This window comes from Papilio machaon, chromosome 11 (genome assembly GCF_912999745.1).
Source record: "Papilio machaon chromosome 11, ilPapMach1.1, whole genome shotgun sequence".
Lineage (NCBI taxonomy): Eukaryota > Metazoa > Arthropoda > Insecta > Lepidoptera > Papilionidae > Papilio > Papilio machaon.
In genome coordinates this window covers 960,998-977,218 of record NC_059996.1, presented here as the reverse complement: position 1 = coordinate 977,218, position 16,221 = coordinate 960,998, and the positions used below count along the sequence as shown (strand labels likewise).

The window sequence follows — 16,221 nt, the reverse complement described above, 5'->3', positions numbered from 1 at the left end:
TGTTCGCAATTGTTATAATGCAATACTGATTGTAAACTTTACCTTTCCTATATTAAATATCAGACATTAAAACAAGGATATCTACCAAAGATAAGAGAATCTCTTTTGAAAATTAACTTTCAGCAAAGTTCTAATGAAACTAAACTATTGTATGAATTAATTTTTTAAAAACTAAGTTTTCATGCAATTTTATGTATCATTTTTTTTTTCGCCTCATTGCAGTTAAAAATTAAATTTTTTTCTTTACATGATTTTTTTTGTAGTCCATTTTTCTAATTTTTTTTTATCATTTTTCGACTCTACATTATTATTTTATAAACCACTACATAATGTAAACTTGTATAATTTAGTTTGTGAATAAATAATAAATATTTAAAAGTAATTATTTGGTTTCATTTAAAAAGATTTGAATCAGGGTTATAAAATGAAAATGCACTGCATTTAAAAAAAGGTCTATATTTCAAGTAAACTCTATATTTATTTTTATATTAAATAAAACATAAAATACAGTGACCATACATAAATTATTAATTACAATAAATCTGATTATCTGCCTGCACTATGATACAAACTAGACACAATCGCTACGCCAGGCCCAGTTTGTGTTTTTTCCTAAACTTCTTCACGTAAGCCTCAACTAGCGCTTGAATCTTCGTAGGATTTATTTCGCCCGATTTGTTGTGACAAATCTGTAATGAACACAATTTACAGTAAAAAATTCCTACACAGGATCTAACTAGATAATATAGCGCCATATATTATCTATGTTTTAAAAGATTTTAAAATAATAATTTCATCTAAATTAACTGTAATGTTTTATTGAATACTTTCTTATTCTTACTAATAATGTATATGCGAATGTTTAGATGTATGGATGGATGTTTGTTACAAGTTCCAGAATCATTGAACGCATCTCGTTGAAATTTGGTACATATATAGAAAATAGTCTGGAAGAAGGACTTTTAATGAAATCTTTATATAATTGAGAGCGGACAGAGTCGCGAGCGACAGTATGACGTTATAAAGCTTCTATTTCTGGAATCGTAGCGCATCTTTCTAGTTTTTGCTTTTTGTTTAAAATATATTTGAAAACATAAAAAAAGGTAGTAAAAAGATGAAAATAACATTAAGATATAAGTATAGATGGTTCAAGGAGTGTAAGTTCAGTGTAGAGTTGTGTGTGGTGTGGGGAGGTATACCTTGGGCACGGCGCGGCGCAGGATGTCCTTGTACTCTTCCTTGGTGACGTGTTTCTTGTTATAGTGCGGCTTCAGCACCAGCTTCACCTCCTCCACCACACGCTCCTGACGGTTCAGCTTCTTCAAGAACTGAAATACATGTTACATTGCTGACTGAGAGATATTCATTCAATTGATTATTGACCTTTTCTCTTTTTGCTGTCTATATCCTGGCAGACTTGTGCGTTCACTTTCAACTCACCTTGCTCTTGACCTGCATCTCGACGGCTGAGCTCGGCAGGTCGTCCAAGATCTTCAGGTTATCCTCGTCTATTTTGACTCCCACATGAGTTTTGATTCCTATAAAATTATATATATTACAGTGAAGTAACAACTGAATGTGACTGAAAAACTAAATTTAAACTTTTCTGCACACGAACCACACACTTACCTTTCTTTTTATTAAGTTTAACAGGCACTTTGGCGGCGGAGGATTTGTTCTTGCGCAGCTTCGAGGGCGGCTTGTCGAAGAGCGCGTCGAAGATGTCCCGCTTGCCGGCGAGCGAGGGCGGGCCGGAGGGCGCGGGCGGCTCGAACAGGTCGCCGAAGTCGCTGGAGCCCGGCGAGTAGGGCGAGTCCGCCGCCTCGTCCTCGCGCCGCGCCATCGGCTTCACCGGCTGCGACTTGATGGGCTCCGCCTTGCCCACGAACAGCTTGGGCGGTGCTCGCGGCGCCTCCGGCAGCATCACGCGCGGCGGCGCCTCCGCCTCCGGGCCGGGCGGGGGCTCCGGCGCCTCCTCGCGCGTCGACTGCAGCAGCGCCAGCACCTTCTCCATGGGCGACAGCGGCCGCCGCGCCAACACCTCGTCCGCCGACAGGTTGGTGCGCTGCGCCGCCTCCAGCGTCATGGAGCCGCCGCCGCCGCCGCCGCCACCGCCCGCCGCGCTGCCGCCGGGCGACGCGGAGGGCGAGCGCGTGGGCTCGTACGGGTCGTAGGCGTCGGGCGAGCGCGCGGAGGCCGCGGAGGCGGGTGATGCGGGCGAGGCGGCCGAGCGCGGGGAGGCGGCGGGCTCCGGCGGCGCCTCGGGCTCGGGCGGCGTCTTGGGCCCGGCAGGGGGGGGTGCGCTCGGCAGGGGCTCCACGACGGCCGTGTTCTCGACCTCCGCCGGCCGGACGACGCCGACCTCCCGCCTCTCGCTAGCCTCGGTCTCCTCCTTCTCGCCGTGGTCGCTGTCGCTCAGCACTATGACGTTCTTCGGGGACGGCGTCAGCTCGCGGAAGGGCGAACGCTCGAGATCGATGATGGCGACGGGCTTCGCGGTCTCCGCCTCGGGCGGCACGGTCGCCCTCTTCCGCTTTCTCTTTTCTCTTTTCGTCTCCCGGCGCTTGCGCTTCTCCCCCTGCTCGTCCCGCTCCTGATCTTTGAAGCTGACGCTGACGAGAATGTTGTCCCCGGAGGTGAACACCTCCTTGGAGGGGCCGACGGTGTCGCGAATCCGCTTGTGTCGCTGACGGTCGGGGTCGCGCCGCCTCTTCTCCTTGCGCTTCCGCTTGTCGTCTGCGGCGACGATGACTCTCAGTTGGCAGGGGTCGGGCGAGAGGTCGGGCGGCGGAGTGCGCGGCGACAACAGACGCGAGTCAACTGAGGGCGGCGACCATTCTGCCGCGACGGGTCGTAGCGGCGCGGGCTCGGGCGAGCGGCTGGCAGTCGGGCGTTTGTTCTTTTTCCTCTTGGGCGATTTTTGTCGCGGCGAGCGGCGGCGGGAGGAGGGTCGCTCGGAGCGCGAGCGTTTCTTCTTTTTAGTGGGTTTCGGCTTGGGACTGCGCGAGGCGGACCTGCGCCGCTTCCTGCCGCGCGACAGCGAGCGGCGACGGCGCGGCGAGGCGCGGCGGCGAGCCGACACTGAGCGGCGCCGCTTGCGTTCCGGCGAGCGGCGCGGCGAGCGGCACGGCGAGCGGCGCGGGGAGATGCGCGGCGTTGCGGAGCGCGGCGACAGAGACACGCGCGCGCGCCTCAGTATAACGGACGACGGCGAGCGCCGACCTCTGGACGCCGAGCGTCGCACTCGGAGCTGAGAGCTGCGACCTCTGAGCGGAGAATTCCTCGCCCTGAGAGGCGAGCCGCGCACTCTCGGTACCGACAACCTCCCTCTGGAAGGCGATTTTCTTCCAAGGGAGCGCGATCTGCGGCCGCGCGATGGCGACTTGCGGATTCTGGACGGTGATCTGCGACTCCTGGATGGAGACTTTCGGGCGCGCGAGAGGGACCGCCTATTTCTCGAGGGTGACTTGCGTCCCCTCGACGGCGACCTCCTTATTCTGGACAATGATTTTCGACCTCGAGACGCAGATCTTCGACTCCTGGAAAAGGACCGTCGCGTTCGCGAGGGCGAGGGGTCTTCGAGCGGCGATAGCGAGGTGGACCTCATACGCGGAGAGATGTCTCGCCCGAACGCATCTTTCAACTTTTTTCTTTTCTCCGTTACCACAGTTCGGACGTCGTATCGCTCTAAATCTTTTCTTTTTTCTTTGCGCCTTTTTTGTTTCTCTTCCGCCGTTTCGCTCGACTCGCGACGATCTTTTTTATTCTTACCCTTGTCATCCTTATCCCTTTCTCTGTAGTTCCTTTCTTTACCACTTTTGCTAAGCTTCTTAAAGGAAATATCGGCTTTCTTATGTTTGTTTTTATTTTTATCCCTGGCTTCCTTTTTAGATTCTTTCTTCTTTTTCTTTTTAACATCATCACGATCTTCGCCTTTGCTTTCTTTTTTCTTAACTGAAACTATTTCCTCCTCAGCGGCGGTCGGTTGCGTTCTAACCGGTGATGTGAGCGACGTTTCCGAGGGAGCTTTTTCATTTTCAGAAAACATTTCGTTTCCTTCGTCTTCGGATATCATCTCGGTGTCTAGACCTTCTATCCCCTTATCTTTTTCGTTTTCTAGCGACGTATCTTTCGACTTGTTCTCGTCGAGGCAAGGCGTGTAGCTACGTTCGTCTTCGGTTTCACTTATAGACTCGGTCATTTTCTCAACACCTGCCTTTTCCGGGACGCTATCCTTTTCAGGCGAATGAGCTTTAAGGCAGAGTTCATCGTCGGAATCTTCATCCTCAGAATGTACTTCGTTGTCAGACTTTTCGCTATCCGATTTACCAAGCTCTTTATTGTTAGCATCTGTATCTTTTGATAACAGTTCCGTTGGTAGTTCCTCAGCCTCTTCGTCTAACTCTTTTACTTCTTCTGTAGCTATTTCACTATTTATTTCGGCATTGTCTGCGTTTTCTGAGTCACTGTTGTCTTTGTTTTTCTCTGTGACAAATTTATCAGATTCTGGAGATTTCGTTGGTGCTTCCGTATCATTATTGTCTTCAGAAACAGCCGTGTCTTTAGATATGTGGTTATTGGTCTCTTCTTCCCGTTTTTCTTTATTTTTATCCGGGTTCGTATTTAAATTCTCTTCTGGTTCGTCTTCAGGCTTTGGCTCACGGACAATGGAGACAAATTTGCCAGTCGTCTCTGATTTATCGTTTGTCTCACATTTATCACTTTTCTCAGTTTTATCGACTGTCTCAACTTTATCTACTGTCTCTGTTTCTTCATTAGTTTCTTCTTCATCGTATAAGTTTAAATGTCTTTTTATAAGTGAATGTGTATTAAGTTTTATTTTAATAGGATTTCTCGTGTTAGTAGTTATCGGACACCTTTTTGATACTTTCTCTTTATATTCTTCGTCTGTTTTCTTTTTAATGCTGCTTTCTGAACTAGAATAATGAGGTTTACTACTAATGCTTGTTGTATCTGTTATTGTTTTGCTATTAATTACAGGTGTATTTGAGGCCTCATTTTTGGTAAATTCGGGCGGAGGATCATCGTCCTCCTGCACGAGGTCTTCAAGATTGTCTTGCGGTACTTCTTTAGCGACCTCTACAGGTAAGTTATTACTATTATTTGCAATGTGAACACTTGTGGCGGAATAAATAGAAAAATTTGGACAATCACCATCTGATTCGTCATCACTTTTATCATTATTAGACACATTACATTGTAACTTAGGTGAAGATATTAAATTTCTATGTTCTTTTAAAACTTGCCTAACTGCACTATCTAAAATATTATGAGGCACATTCATTGTACTAGTATCGATTCCCGCCAATATATTTTGAACGGCGGCGGGTGTGGGCGGGGGAGAGTGCCCGGCCGCTGCTGGCTGGGCGGGCAGAGCTGGCAGGTCGGGCAGAGCGGGTAGGGCGGGTAGGGACACTGATTTCGATTGCTTTATTGCTTTATCATCTTCGCAACTATCATCATCATCATTTGTAGGTTCGGTAGGATCATATTTTTCAGTATCGATCACCAAGCCCGAATCACTTTTTTCATCTTCAGATTTTTCAGGTTCTGTAATTTTTGAATAATTAAATATAGGTGGTTCCGGTAATGGCTGATAATCTGAAGTTTGAGATTTATTAACGACGGTTTCTGAGCGTGAGAACATATCACTATTTGAGTTCATTGTGTTAACAGGAAAAGGTGCTTGTCCCATTCGCATATCAAGTGGGTTTTCGAATCCACCGAAAGAATGTCTATTGTGCGTTATTGGGTTATCAGGACGTGGTCCACTTCCCATTGGGAAAGATTGCCATGATGGACCTAAACTATATCGACCTGGTCCTTGATCATTTAATCTCTGATGTGGACCATAATGTTGGCCTCTATTACCATCGTTTGGAATCTGTCTTCTATTCGGTACTTGTCTGTCATAAAAGTTGTCATCGTTGTGTGAATATTGCGGTGGCCGTCTCGCGTAGTTACCAAAATTATCGGAATCATCACGCCTCATGTTATTTTGAAAATTCATATTTCCCTGTCTTTGATTTTGATAGTTGCCTCCGTAATTATTGTCATAATTATTGCCTCTGTTGAAATTATTAGAGTTTTGTTCCCTGTGGTAGTTACCACGGTATCCTCCGCCCCAACCACCGCCACGAGACTGTCCGGGATAAGATGGAGCTTTCTTAGATGCGTCTTCGCCTTTTGATAAATCAAGTTTATCATCAGATTTTGTTGGATTTGAATTATTTTTCGTCAAATTACTTTTTTTATTTCTTTTTAATTTAATATCAATACTACCATCTACAGATACGGAGACGATAGAATTCTTAGAATGTAATAAAGTTTGACTTTCTATTATACTAGATAGAATATCCGGTGCTGTTGAAGTTTGTGGAGGAGATGGGATAGAAATCATCTTTCTTCTTGCCTGAAAACATAAGCCATGATTTTATTTCACATTCCTTGCATTTATATTTAACTTTAATTTTAAACTAGCTGTTGTCCGTGACTCTGTTACTGCAGAACTAAAAAAAATATCCTATAACATTCCCGAATCCAACAGCTACCTTCCAGTCAAAATCCCTACAAAATAGGTTCAGCCGTTTCAGAGATTACCCGGAACAAACAAACAGAAAAAAAATGTAACAATTTGTTTTAGTATTATTGGTAAATACATTATGTGTACGAAATATGTTTTTTTTTTCGAAATTACATACAGATAATCAAATTTTACGTATTTATGTATAGATAATGTATGTATGTATATGTATTATCACGTTTTATGTATAAGATAATGATTACCTGTCTGTAAGCAGACAGCATGTTAGAAGTCGGTCTCATAACGGCAGTCATCAGTCCACTAGAATTATCTTGTTCATCATCTGTGAAATGGTCCAGCTCGTAGTCATTACCGAACAGACTGAGTGAAGTGATGCCAGCTCTTTGCCGTAGACTGGACAAGTTCTGTGCTTCTGATGGCGAGGAGAAGATCCTTACATCATTTGATGTAATTTTCAAATTGACAAGTTGTGCTCTCACACTCGCTCTCACATGGGAACGACGAGCCGCTGTTCTCGGTTGCCGTCTCGTCTGCATATATTATTTAACATTAAAACATTTACAGGACATATTAATAAGAAAATCTGAACTAATATCTAAATGTGAACATATGTTCATCATTAACAAACCAAACATTATATTTTGTCTTATAAAATTTAGTGATAAAATACTTTTTGACGAATCCAAAATTGACATAAACTACAAGAATTTATTACATTAGCTATAGCCCGCGACTCTGTTCGCGCGATATTAAAAAAATACTTTATAAATGGTATATGTGTTCTTCCAAACTACAACTGTGCCAAATTTCATCAAATTCCGTTCAGACCTTCGGGAGATACCTTTAAACAAACATCAATCATCCAAACATTCACATTTATAATATTAGCAAGATTTTATGACCAACAGAAAACAAATTTAAAATTCTATTTAATAATTCTACTAACCCTCCTTTTCTTCTTTAGCTTCTTAAGTTTTTTATTTCTATTTTGTCTGTCTCCATCTGCATTAGTCTTTAATTTCCGTTTCCTGCGTTGCGTTCCTGTTGATCTTCTAGAATATCTGGACCTTCTTTGAGACGTACTCGTACCCCGAGACGTAGTTGGTTCATTTAAACGTTCATTACTTCGACCATTTGATGTGGACGGCCCTTCAATTGTGTCATAATTTCTTGGCACTGTTCTTAAATTTCTTCGCAACCTTCGTGACCTGATGGCTTCCAGGTCTTCGACATCAGATGTGTTGTTAGCATCCAGAAGTTCTTGACAATATGAGCAAAGCCATTGAGATAAAGGCACCTGAGAATTAAAAAATGATTTTTTGAGAAAAATATAATTGCAAAAATATGCTTTATTTTACTGACCAAATAATGATTTTTCAAGTTAATAACTTATTGTTAAATTCAATTATAATTAATGCTTCAGTATTTGAAGAAGATATTAACAAAGATTAGGAAGGACAAGAATAGCAAAGCTTTTACTCTTTGTTATATGTTAATAATATAACTGAATCTAAGCCTACAGAAATTGCAGATTTGATTAAAAAACATTAAAAGTTTCTTTAAAATATAAAAGTTAGTTTTGTATGGTATGTGTGAAAGAGGATATGCATAAGAAGGGAATAAATTCAGATATGACGGCTGATGGAGATGTATGGAGGAGTAGTACATACTGTGCCGACCCTCCATAGGGATAAGGGCAGGTTGATAATGAGTTATTTTATTTAAAATACTAGCTTTTGCCCGCGACTTCGTTCCCGCGGAATTAAAAAAAAAAAGGAAACAGGATAAAAATTATCCTATGTCCTATTCCTGGTTCTTAGCTACCTGCCCACCAATTTTCAGTCAAATCGATTCAGCCGTTCTTGAGTTATAAATGGTGTAACTAACACAACTTTCTTTTATATATATAGATATGCATTCATAGAAATTATTCCGTTCGGATAAAATTGTTGGCATACGCTAGTGTTTTAAAAAAGTACATACTGTATTGAGAGGTGGTGTGAGGCACTGCATGTGATATCCACGGTCACAACCATCACATAGTAACATTGTTTCTTCATTATCTGGACTTGAACACACCTGTAGTATAAAATTAAAGTAATTAATACTTGAGTATCATTTAACAACCTTCAACTGAACCCATTATAAGAGTACTGGTGATCCGGAATCATCTAAGGAAGTCTATGTTTTTTAGGATTGACATTAAATATAAGTTAAAATAACTATAGATTTCATTATATATATTGTCTGTGGTTAGGTTTATTTACATATTTTCATTTAACAGTTCAATGATCTGTTATTACCCAATATATTTGTATTTGTGAACTCCATTTTGATTTTTGCCTAAAATAGGCCTTTAAAAAGGCAATATAAATTGAATTAAAACTATATATAATATATATATAATTGAATTAAAGTTAATTTAAGTTAGTTTTTTTTTGTCATTTAAATGTGACAAATTAAAAATAAACAGTATTAAGTGTTCAACATCTTTTGTATAAAAAAGTTTTAGTGTAAACTGAGATTCATATCTCACATCTTTATCACATAGTAATTTGGGTTAAAACATTGTTACTAGATGAATCATATTGTTCTCTACACTAATAAATTCCATTGAGTAAGAATTACAATAGCATCGGGTTCACATGGAATTGTTTTTAAATCACTACAGTGATCATAGTATTTTTTTTAAGATTATTTTCTTTACAGATGATTTTTTTCTTTGCATATTTTGTATATTGTATGATCAGCAAATATCCAATCATCTAAGGATTTAAACCATCATACTGTACTTAAAAATGTCTATATTCTTATTTATATCTTAATATCACTGTAAAGGTGATCATAGATTCAATCTGTAAGATTTTATTTTACTGTAACTATTACAAATAATACCTCAATACTAACCTCACAATATGTTGAATCTTCCACTATAAGTATATCTGATGAAGGTCTCCGTGGCAGCACTTTCACGGGATCAGACCTTATGACACTTCCACCAGCATGGGTTTTCACAATTATAGAATTAAACGTAATCCTATCTACCGGACATGTATTGACATTTTTTGCCCATTCCGATATGCAGTCCACACAAAATATATGGTCACAGTTCTCCGGAGTGCCCACCTCCTGGTCTTTGAAGCGGAGAAGGCAGATTGAACATTTATCAGAATTGCCTTCAGAACTGTCTGATGCAAATCCTGATGTTTGTCCTGTAGGTTTTTGGGGTGTTGGTAGCTTCTTTGCTGCATTGGAGTCATCAGTAGTCCATCCCGAAATGTCACTCTCATCATCTGAATATCTCAGTTTATACAGCTCACGTCTACGGACACCACCAACTACCACTGAGCTGTCGCTACCGCTGGCAGATTCCTCGTCACTTAAAACCTGAAAACACACAATTTTTACAGAAAACCTTTTTAAAAATAAATCCAATTGTTAAACTAACATGTTGCTATTTACCCGAAGCCTCTTTCTACGTGTATCCGCCACGCCGATGCTATCATCGCTATCGGACTCTGATGAAGAAGTTAAGACATCCACAGTCTTGCTTTTCCGTTTGAACCGCACGGGCGAACCTTCGCTATCCTCCTCACTCATCCTGAGACGTAAACACCGATTCACAAGTGCTGCTTCAATACGCACGACACGAAGCGAATTGCAAAGGTGTAAATGACCTTTGCGAGCTAATTGTTACAACATCTGAGCTAAAAATTATTTGTTTCATCCAATCTTAATACAAAAGAACGTGGTAAAATTCGTTTGATTTCATTAAAATTATTCATACGCGCTACTTTAAATTATTTTTATATTTTGACAGCAAGCCGCTTAAGACGGTCAAGCGGCCATTTTCATTATTGCCATTCATAGACAATGAGGACGACTCATGAGCTTTGCTTGGTTTTCATTTTAATTTTTTTTTCTTAGATTTAACACTAACGACACAATTTTGTATTATTACTTCAATTTCAATAGTTTATAACTGAAAATCCGTAAAGTTGGATAGATTTCACTAAATTAATAGTAGAACTGCATTATTATATTGTTTGTGGTAACTCAAATCGACTGTTATCGACATTATTAATAGCAAATTGATTTGATTGCAGCACATCACTAGTTAATCTCATGTGCGGCTTATTGCATTGTCGCTTTGTGCGTTTTCATTTAGTATTTATTTTCGAAAAACTGATAATCCGGACAGCTTATTTACATTAAACATAACAAAGAAATGACAGCAGAGAACGAACGAGAAATATATCATAAATTAGAAGCGATGAAAGAAATCAGGTACTCTCATTAAGATTGTTATTTCAAATGCTTTCGCACCTGTAGCAACGATCAATAAGTACTTGACACAAAATAATTATTGAATTTAAATTTATTTCACTACGAGAAATATGCAGGAGGCTGCATTGATAAACATCAATTCAATTTTGTTGTAATTTTTATTAAAAAAAGACGATATATAATTCAATAACATTTAGTATTTAAATAAAAAAATACTGTTTTTAGAAATAAGACGATAACTTTGGAACGCTTGAAGCGAAGTATTCTCAATGAAGTGCGCAGTGGTGATCAGGAGGGTCGGTGCTTGGCACAATACAAGAGAGAAATGGAGCTACTACAGCAGGAGAAAATGAGCCATGTGGAAGAGCTTCGACAGATACATGCAGATATAAATGCGGTGAGTAAACATCACCTGTACTTTTTACTCCGGCGGGTCGGCGTAGAGGCGGCTACTCTTTTTTACTACTCTTCTATAAATTGCTATCAGAGGTCATATCTGAATTCACTACCTTTACACATTCCCTTTCTTTGGTCTGCACATACCTTCTTAGCCCCTAAGTAAATTGTAAATTTAATCCATAGTTTATGAACATCATCAAATTCCACGGTTACTATTCAGTTATTTTGGAAATTATTGTTACAAATAAAATAGGATGAAAACTAGTTTTAACACATAAGAGGCAAAACTATCTAGTTTTTTTTCTGTTAACCACTAAAGCACTGTACAGAAGCTGACTGTTGAATTCTATTTTTTCCATGGCTAAGACGTATTAAAATTGCATCAAATTGCCTATTTTTTTGTAGCTATACATAATTAATTTATCTATTTACAATTATGTTTATCCAATGAGAATTGGTTTATTTAAAACTTTACATTGTGATATATTTTTGCAGTTTCATTAAAAAAAATATATATATTATATTATTTTTTTCAATATTGGAATCATCAAGAAGAATTTGAGTGGATTGTTTGTCTTTTAGACCAGTGATTCTCAACCTTTTTTTGTTGCGGCACATATTTAACGATTTCAAAATTTGGCGGCACACAAAGAAAAAGATAAAAATTATTTACTTACTACATATAATTTAATAATATTAACATTATTGTATATTTGCAAAATTTGGCGGCACACAAAAGTGCTATGGCGTAGTGGTTGAGAATCACTGTATTAGACATAGAATGTTTGTTATTTCTAGAGGAGGGCTATTGTTGGAGCACAATTGTAACATGTTACTGTGTTTATTTGTTTTAACTAGTTTGAGAGCTCTCCCGCGCTTCTCGCCGCCGCATAGACTAATGTAACAACAGACTAAACACTATTAAGAGTTATTCTTGAAAGATTAAACTAAAGAATTTATTAAAATACCTGAAATATGTCAAATATGTTTCTGAATTTTTTTTTCTGTGTTTGTATTATATACACAATTTTATTAAAGTATAGTTGACAAATTCTCAAATAGTTCTGTTGTATATGATTATCTTAATTTGTTTTAATTTTCTTTCCATATTTTTGCAAATGAATATCAAAATATGTTTATTAGCTATTTAATGTGTCTACACTTAGTTACTCTGTGCACATGCTAGTTTATCTCTCCATTAAATTCAATTATAAATCCAGGTGCATATGAAATTAGGGTTATGCTGTTGTCTTGTAAAATGTAAATCATATCAATATTGATATATATCTATATATGTATATAAAAGAAAGTTGTGTTAGTTACACTATTTATAACTCAAGAACGGCTGAATCGATTTGACTGAGAATTGGTGGGCAGGTAGCTTAGAACCAGGAAACGGACATAGGATAATTTTTACCCCGTTTTCTATTTTTTATTCCGCGCGGACGGAGTCGCGGGTAAAAGCTAGTAATATATATATAATATGTAATCTTATAATTCTTGTCATATTTCTTTACCATAGAATACACCTATTTTTTATATTTTTTATTGTTGCCGAATTCTCATAAATACTGTAATATACTGAATGTCATAAACACATTAGCCTATTTCCAACAAATGAGACTTAAGGTTCATATGTTAATGTTAATTAACTCATACAAATCTAAAGTTTTTGTGAGTATGACCCACAAGATAATTAGTGATCAGTCAACAAGCCATCTGGAGTCAAATTTAAAGAAGAAACGATTTATTTTTCAGATGGAGACAGTGATAAAGCAGACAGAGGAGAGCATGGGTCGAAAGCTGACGAATGCATCACGATTGCACGAAGACTACCGGCCGCTGAAGGCCGAGGTGGATATGCTGCGTCGGCAGTGCCTCGGCCTCGACCGCCTGCCCGACCTGCACGAGGAGGAGGGCTCTCCCATCACGCCGGAGTGAGTTTCACACTTTACAAAAATTTTGCACTTTATAGCATAGTAAGATTACTCTAAACACTCGGACATTTGGACATATTTATCTGTAAACTTTATTAGTAAAACCAAAGTGCTGGCTGAATGTAAGAAAGTGTTTATTCGTATTTAATCTATGAGCTATAAAAAACTCAGATGAAGAATTATGTAGATATGGCATGCGCGTTCACCCGTAAGGGACAGATAGAGAGTACTATAGACTATACCTATATATAAGTAAAAGGATTGGGGTTACCAGTTATTTATTTTATCCCGAAAGTGAATAATTACGATATAATTTAATATATACCAATTTATATATTCCCAATTATATTGTAATTAATAATTGTAATAAATATAAAAAACAATGCGTAATTTTTATTTATGTGACTAAGATAAGGTAAACAGATTATTTAGTAATACTTAGTCAGGTCATAAATTCTGTCACATGTTTAATATAAAATAATTGAAACAAGTTTATTTATTATGTGATCATTTATATACCAAAATGAACTTAACAAAACATAGATTCTTATGACAAATTACAAAATAATATACTTTATTTCCCCTAAATTCAGGGTAATTTTTACAACAAGATGGTGGTATTATTTTTACGGGTAATAACCAACCAATTTGAAAAGAAGTTTAATATGGCCGCTTGTTTCCCAGATCCACAGTATATTATTTGACACAAATGACATCTGCGTTTGGGCGCATAATGTTCGAAAAATACGATTTTATTTTAGCTGATTTTACACGTATTTTAACATATTAGTTATTTCAAAGACTGTAAAGAACAACTATTTTGTATTTTCTTCCTTATTTTGTATGAATACATTTGAATAGGTGCGTAGTTACAGTACTTACGAGTGAAAGGTTATGTTTTCCTCTTTTCGCTCACTACGGCTTTTACATCCAACAATACAGCAGTATACCATGTTTTATAAACTTTACCTAACTAAAACTGAAATATCAAAATATTTTTACACAATTACAGCGACTAAGTACTCACAATTTTCGAAAAAATAAAACGAATGTCAAACTTTGTTAGGGACAACCTAGGTTGTTTGTAGGGGACAACCTTTGTTCCAAACAAACTCCAAAGCCTGGTACGCAGAAAGGGACAGAAGATAGTTATCCCTGTCTTTGTCACGTCACAGGAATTGTGTATAACTGTATCTCTCTCACTCACGGTATTATTATTACCGTGTCATAGACTTGATAAAAAACAACAAACATGTTTTTAATCTTTGACATGATAGATATTTTTTAATCTATGACATGATCATTTTATAATCTGTGACGACGGATGTTTCGCAGCCGTTTTCCAGCGTCAGTGCGGGGCTCTGGCGTAGCTGGGGGCGCAGGGGGTATGGGGGGTGCTGGTTTACCGACGGGTGTGGGGGGCGCTGGGGGTGCGGCGTTCCTGCCCCCCGCTCCTCGCAAGCCTCCCCCACCGCCCGCGTTCAGGTCTGCCCTACAACAAGATTTCATTACCGTCTCGCTGAGGTTTGATTATGATTTTGTTTTTGTTTATTTTGATCCTTTCGATCCTTTCCTTTCCAATTTCCCTGTTATTTTGTTTACCTTGTTGAAGCTTGTTGCGTTGTGGTCAATTTGATGGGATTTCTGATGCTTAATCTATAAAAAAACAATTCATTTGGAGATTTATAAACATGTTTTAAATAAACAAATCACCACAGTATTACCGAAACTAACGCAGCAAGTATTTATTAAATTTCATTTATTCTTTTATTATTTGCTTTTAGTATGAAATTAATAATCACTCATAATTAAAAATATATGTATTTTTATTGTTGAAGATTTGTGTATTTGCAGACAACAGCCACCACCGATGAAGTCATGTTTGTCCTGTCACCAGCAGATACACAGGAATGCACCAATATGTCCTCTCTGCAAGGCCAAGAGCCGCTCCAGGAATCCCAAGAAACCCAAAAAGAAATAGTCACCATAAAGTTCTATGACACAGTTATGTACACATTCAATCAATATCTCCATGTAAACTTCAAAGGTAAGTAAATTTTGAGGTTATAAACAGATTGTGACCATACAATTCAAAATGTATGGATAATACATATTCTCATATTTATGGTATTTATTTGTAAATTTTTATAACAATGTCATATTTGTTTGATAACTTCACTATAAATTCAGACAAAATTATTTGATCCAATGAAAGAAGTGATGCTTTTGCAAAAAAAAAAATGTAAAACTTACATAGGCATGAGAAAGATCTTGTAACACTGTCACTGACAAGGAGGCGCTGATAATCTGTAATATAGTCAGCTCACTGGTTAAGATAATGTTTTCGGTCTAGATTACATTTAAGAACTTTGTGTATAGGCTATTATAGATTCTAATGTACAGTGTATATATTTTATTATATCATAAAATAATTATAAATACTAAAACTTTTTAATATAACTTAAAAGAAACTTAAAACTTAATGTTTTTGTATAATTTGGATCATAAAACTTAATGCTTTCTGTATAGATTTATAATCTATAGATACTTAATCCGGAGATTTTTTTATATTATAAAGTGGCAAATGAGTAAACGGTCAACTAAATTCGCTAAAATGGCGAAGCAACCGCTGCTCATAGACAACCGCAATTGTAGATTGCCTATCTGTAATTGATGGAGAAGATGTTCAGTATGAGAAAATTTACCTTACTATGCGACCCCTTAGGGGTTAAGCACTTGACTAGCAATCTGGTGGTCCAGGGTTCGAATCTTACCATGTACCAATGTGTTTTTCGAGTTTCGATTTACATATGTACATTTATCTGACATTCTTACGATGAAGGTAAACATCATGATGCTGCACATATCTGAGAAGAAATTCAAAGATATGTGTGAAGTCAACCCGCACTTAGCTGTGGTTGACTATGACCTAGTCACCCCTAACTTAGGGTAGACTCCGAGCAACTCAGTGGGGTCGCATAGTGAGCTGATGATGATGCATCCCCTCCATCAAATCATCTTCCCCTTTCCATA

General features: G+C 38.5%; 2 protein-coding genes across 2 annotated transcripts; one reads left to right on the top strand and one right to left on the bottom strand.

The window, feature by feature from the left end:
• Positions 1 to 516: 516 nt before the first annotated feature.
• Positions 517 to 10,419, bottom strand: LOC106716129 (PHD and RING finger domain-containing protein 1-like). The gene is made up of 9 exons (XM_045679974.1): positions 10,028 to 10,419; positions 9,473 to 9,952; positions 8,549 to 8,644; positions 7,512 to 7,862; positions 6,808 to 7,095; positions 1,630 to 6,433; positions 1,441 to 1,538; positions 1,200 to 1,328; positions 517 to 689 (listed from the first exon to the last, which is right to left on the bottom strand). The coding sequence occupies exons 1-9, from the start codon at positions 10,163 to 10,165 to the stop codon at positions 585 to 587; spliced, it is 6,489 nt and encodes a 2,162-aa protein (XP_045535930.1). The 5' UTR covers positions 10,166 to 10,419; the 3' UTR covers positions 517 to 584.
• Positions 10,420 to 10,677: 258 nt separating this feature from the next.
• LOC106716155 (zinc finger C4H2 domain-containing protein) lies at positions 10,678 to 15,563 on the top strand. The gene is made up of 5 exons (XM_014509606.2): positions 10,678 to 10,852; positions 11,078 to 11,249; positions 13,010 to 13,188; positions 14,524 to 14,712; positions 15,043 to 15,563. The coding sequence occupies exons 1-5, from the start codon at positions 10,794 to 10,796 to the stop codon at positions 15,167 to 15,169; spliced, it is 726 nt and encodes a 241-aa protein (XP_014365092.1). The 5' UTR covers positions 10,678 to 10,793; the 3' UTR covers positions 15,170 to 15,563.
• Positions 15,564 to 16,221: the final 658 nt, after the last annotated feature.

Bases quoted from the DNA above. Each gene is read 5' to 3' on its own strand.
- LOC106716129 (XM_045679974.1), bottom strand. From the start codon at position 10,165: ATGAGTGAGGAGGATAGCGAAGGTTCGCCCGTGCGGTTCAAACGGAAA. The intron at 8,645-9,472 runs GTTAGTATTGAG...TTTATACTACAG, and splicing joins AAGATTCAACATATTGTGAG to GTGTGTTCAAGTCCAGATAA. The intron at 7,863-8,548 runs GTATGTACTTTT...TTTAATTCTCAG, and splicing joins TCACACCACCTCTCAATACA to GTGCCTTTATCTCAATGGCT.
- LOC106716155 (XM_014509606.2), top strand. From the start codon at position 10,794: ATGACAGCAGAGAACGAACGAGAAATATATCATAAATTAGAAGCGATG. The intron at 10,853-11,077 runs GTACTCTCATTA...TACTGTTTTTAG, and splicing joins GAAGCGATGAAAGAAATCAG to AAATAAGACGATAACTTTGG. The intron at 11,250-13,009 runs GTGAGTAAACAT...TTTATTTTTCAG, and splicing joins TACATGCAGATATAAATGCG to ATGGAGACAGTGATAAAGCA.